At 38.6% G+C, this 4607-nt stretch overlaps 1 protein-coding gene across 1 annotated transcript; it reads left to right on the plus strand.

Moving 5' to 3' along the window:
* On the plus strand, positions 1-3495 carry LOC103026139 (uncharacterized). Its single transcript, XM_049469499.1, has 3 exons — positions 1-5; positions 595-1702; positions 2227-3495. The coding sequence occupies exons 1-3, from the start codon at positions 1-3 to the stop codon at positions 2881-2883; spliced, it is 1770 nt and encodes a 589-aa protein (XP_049325456.1). The 3' UTR covers positions 2884-3495.
* The last annotated feature ends 1112 nt before the right edge of the window (positions 3496-4607 follow it).

Consider the following 4607-nt stretch of genomic DNA (forward strand, 5'->3'; position numbering starts at 1 on the left):
ATGAGGTTCAGTTATTTATTGTGTGGTTATGCTTTACAATGGTTTTGTTCAACATCTGCCAAATAATTTGGTAAAAACATGGGGCTAAAAAAATAAATCTCAGGCTATTATACAGTAGCACAATAGTTTGCTGGACTCAGAGCAAGATGAACAGTTATCATTCATAAGAAGAAATTCACTCCAAGTTGTGTAGCATCGTTTTCTCTCCAAAATCTCTGTGGATTGGTGATTAAACAAGCTGACATTTAAGGGAAAGACACCTGCAAATGGGCACAAGTCAGATAGATGAGGCCATGGATAGCAAGGGTTAACTTGAATTGCATAGCTAAGAGTGGTCTTTTACTTCTTTCCCAAACCACTCTTAGATGTTGTCCGTTTGGTGTTTGACAGAGATCTTCAATGGTTGACAGATTTAACTTTGTCTTGATTTCTTATGGCTGTCATTAACAGTGCTGATTTGTATGTATGGCTGTGGAATTTTCGGCACTGCTTCTGTTGCTAGGTTGCTTGTGTATTTGGCAGAGTGATACATGGGCAGCTTCAGTCACAGTGCATTTATAGTGGTATTCTTAGAGTTTTTTAGAATGTTTAAAGACACCTTTCTGACCAGGCCCATCCTGCTTTCCACACAGGATCAGATGATCTGAGGATAGTCCTTCTGGGTAATGCAAAAGTAGGAAAGAGTGCTACAGCTAATGTTATATTAGGACGAGAGACATTCAGAGAGACTGAAACTACAGAGTGTGAGCTCCAGAGAGGAAGAGTGGACGACAGGAACGTCTCCATCATCGACACTCCAGGAATCAACAGCGCCACCCTCAGTTCAGAACAGCTGAAGACTGAAATGAGGAGATTATTCTCTCTGTCTGATCCTGGTCCTCATGTGTTCCTGCTGCTGATCAGAGTCGGGAACTTTACAGAAGATCAGAGGAGCACTGTGGAGTGGATTCAGGAGAACTTTGGAGAAGAAGCTCTGAAATTCACCATGCTGCTCTTCACTGGACGAGAGGAAATGACCGGCTCACAGTGGAAAACATTTTCTGAGGAAACAAATGTCCAAGAATTTACGAAAGAATTTGGAGGGGGATATGCTGTGATAAACAGCAAGAAAGAGATTAATTCCATCCAGAAAACCAAACTTCTGGAGAAGATAGAAGAAGTGATTAAACAGAACAAAGGACAGCATTTCACAGATAAAATATATAAAGCTATTCAAAAACGTAATGCAGAAGAAGCAGACAGACATGATGAAGAACGTACCCAAGATAACATCAACACAACAACAGGAGAAGGAACACAACAAACAATGGCTACTTTCAACACTGTCAAGGGCAGTGAAGCAGAGATGAAGGAAGAGAAGGCAGCTGAAGATGAAATGAAGGGAAAACATGTCAGGAAAGAAGAGTCATTTAGATCACCATCTAAAGCAAACAGCGAAAAAGAGAGACTCAAACAAGATCTCAAGAGACAACAGGAGAGTCGGAGATTGACTGAAAAAGAGAAATGGGAGAAAGAGAGGGCATCAACTGAAGGACATCCTGAGCCTGGTGAGTCTGCTGATGTTATGTTGATGTACACCACTGTTAAAAGGTTTTATATTATTGTGATAATGATATATTATATATTGTTAATGACAGGGCTGTGGATTCAGTTTCACAAGTATGAATACTACGGTCTTCATATGGTCCTAACTCCATTGGAGGTAGATTTAGACCAAAAGATTTTTTATTCTGCCAGTGTGTTTGTGAAAAGTCCACATTATTAACTCCCCTGTGCTTTGTTGGCCATTGGTACAAATGTATATCATTGTCTTGTCTTGGGTGTGTCAGGTAAACACTGGGCTAAATAAAAGCTGGTTAGACCAGGTTAGGTTTACTCAAGGTTTTACGAAGCAAACAATGCTTGTGGGAAATGTGTCTTCAAGGACAAACATATGCCAAAATAAAATTCATTTTGCAATTTTGGAATAGAAAAAGCTAACAGAACCACAATCTTATTTGTGATCAAATAAAGTAAAACAAATCCTCAGGTGTTGAATTTAATTCCTACAGACACACACAAATCAGGTGCGTAGCAGCAAATTCTGGGCCCTGTACATTCTCAATGTCAGTGGGCCCCTATCCATGCCAGCACACAAGGAACGTGGATTTTCATGGGCCCCTCTTCCTACTTGGGCCCTGGGTAATCAGGTCTATTTTTGTACTGCAGTGATTTGTTAATTTGCCCTGTGTTTCAGTGTCTGATGTGAGGATTGTTTTGATTGGAAGACCTCGATCAGGAAAGAGCGCAACTGGAAACACCATCCTGGGAAGAGAAGCTTTTGGGAAGGACTTGATTAATGTTCCCAACACTGTCAAAGTGTGTAAAAGACAGGATGGCACAGTGGGAAACAAATCTGTTTCTGTGGTTGATACCAAGCTAAAGAGACACAATTTAACTCTCCTTTTCAAAGGTTATAATCTTGATTTGATGCTTTCAGATTCTGAATTTGTCCAGTGCTTGCAACTCTGTTCCCCTGGACCTCACGTGTTCCTCCTTGTGGGACGGGATCTTTGGAGGGTACTTAGAACATTGGATTTAGAGTATAAGTTCGGGGAGGAGTTTCTGAAGCGCAGCATAGTCCTGATCACTCATGGAGACAAACATGGAAAAGTTAAAAAGGAGGACTTCAGTTGGGGCTTGCAGCATCTTGTGGACCGCTGTGGAGGAGGGTATCAAATATTCAACAATGAGGAACAAGAAGATCGTACTCAGGTTACAGAACTGCTGGAGAAGATAGAAACCCTGATAGAAAAGAATGAAGGAAAACCCTACGCTAATGAGATGTACCAGGCCCATAGACAGAGAATGCAAGAAGAAAGTTCCAGCTGTTCTGTGTTATAAATGCTATAATTTACTTGATCTGATCTATTTGGGAAAAGCCAAATTTATAAAAAATATTTTAAATTTGATTTAGGTGGACCCTTAACAGCATATGCAAATAATATAAACAGCCATTATTTCCCAAATGTGCCTATTCAGCACATGACTTCTGAATCCAACTTCAACCAGCACAGATATGCTGATAAAAATAAAAAAACGCCACACAATACGGAGAAAAGTATTGCTCATTCATTGTTTCTTCTGAAACCCAGCCTATGAACGAGAGTATGTTTTTACATTTACCTTCCAGAGAAGACTTTCTACTAGATTCTGGAACATTGTTGAGAGCAGCATTAAGCTGTTCATACACTATGAAAGGAAATGACTCTGTAAAGACTTTAAACAGACTGAATTCTGACTCCCTCTCACATCTAAAGACTTGCCACAGACTTTTTACTCACAGGCTAAGATTTTGTAAGGACTGGGGATCTTACAGGGTCACTAACTGCAAGACTGCAACTTGATTCTTTCTGAGATTATTTCCCATGCTTCTGGTGGAGTTTACATAAAATATATATTACATATCAAATTACAAATTATGTGTTTATCAATACTGTGATTTATCAGAGACTCAACTTTTCTCCCCATCAACAGTTACTTTTCTGCCACATTGTTAGTTCTTGATATTTTTTAATTGGATACATTTTGTGTTCAACTCTGCCTATAAGCTTTCCTTTTTTTGTTACAACCTTTTATAGCAAATAATCACAGTTTTACTGCTGTACATCTGTCTTTGTTTTAGATACAATCAATTATAAGAAAATGAGAATTAATAAAGATCATTCTTGCAAAATGTGTATTTATGAAATGTGTTTGTATTAAAAATAACACTGCACAATAAAAAAGTAGTGCAAAATAAAATAACTTAAAATATAATGACTTTAAAGTATTCTTGCCTCTTCCTGTAACTCTTCTCCTATTGGTTGTTGACATTGTTCACGTCACTATTTGCGTGAGCCGAGTTTCGAGACTTATGATAATATTAAACACGGTTGAATTTATCGGAGCGCCAGGACGCGAACCCGACTGACTAAAACTTTCAGTCCTAACCACCACCTCACACTGAACCATCGAGACGTCTAGACCACGACTCGACTGCAGCTCGACTCTGGCCAGACTCTTGTGATTTAATTCCGACTTTGGAAATTTGTCTGCGACAGAGAAATCGCTTGAAAATCGTTAGTTGTAAGGCCAGCATTAGTGTGGTTAGGATATTGAAGACGATAATCTTCACCCCACCTCATCCACAACTATTCAAAAGTATTAGATAAATCATACCAGAGAACACAGTTACACTGATCCACGGATCAATACTGGAGGCTTAATACCCCTCTATCCCACACCAGGTGTTATGCATGGTGCCAATAAATTCAAGGTTTTCTGATCCAGAGAGTCCTATACTACTGACTTTTACTGTACTTTTTTTGGGTTTTTTTTACAACGTAGAATAGTTAAATATATCAGTAAATATTTTCCTTTTTATCACATAGTGAAGCTGAATGTTTTCATATCTTTATCATGAGTAGAACTCTAAATTATGTGTATCTGGTATCTGATTGGGTCAAGTGTTTAAAGTGTGCTTGATATTTCTCATGAATTGAAAATAAATGCATTTAAATAAAAATGTATTTATTATTATACCTGTGCTGACCAAAATCTCTTTGAGGGAATGATGTTGGCAGAGA

This window comes from Astyanax mexicanus, chromosome 21 (genome assembly GCF_023375975.1).
Source record: "Astyanax mexicanus isolate ESR-SI-001 chromosome 21, AstMex3_surface, whole genome shotgun sequence".
NCBI classification, from domain to species: Eukaryota; Metazoa; Chordata; class Actinopteri; order Characiformes; family Acestrorhamphidae; genus Astyanax; species Astyanax mexicanus.

What these genes read in the sequence shown, in the direction of transcription:
- LOC103026139 (XM_049469499.1), top strand. An exon ending in TGGTCCTAACTCCATTGGAG is followed by an intron (nt 1,703 to 2,226) that starts GTAGATTTAGAC and finishes GTTAATTTGCCC; the next exon opens with TGTGTTTCAGTGTCTGATGT.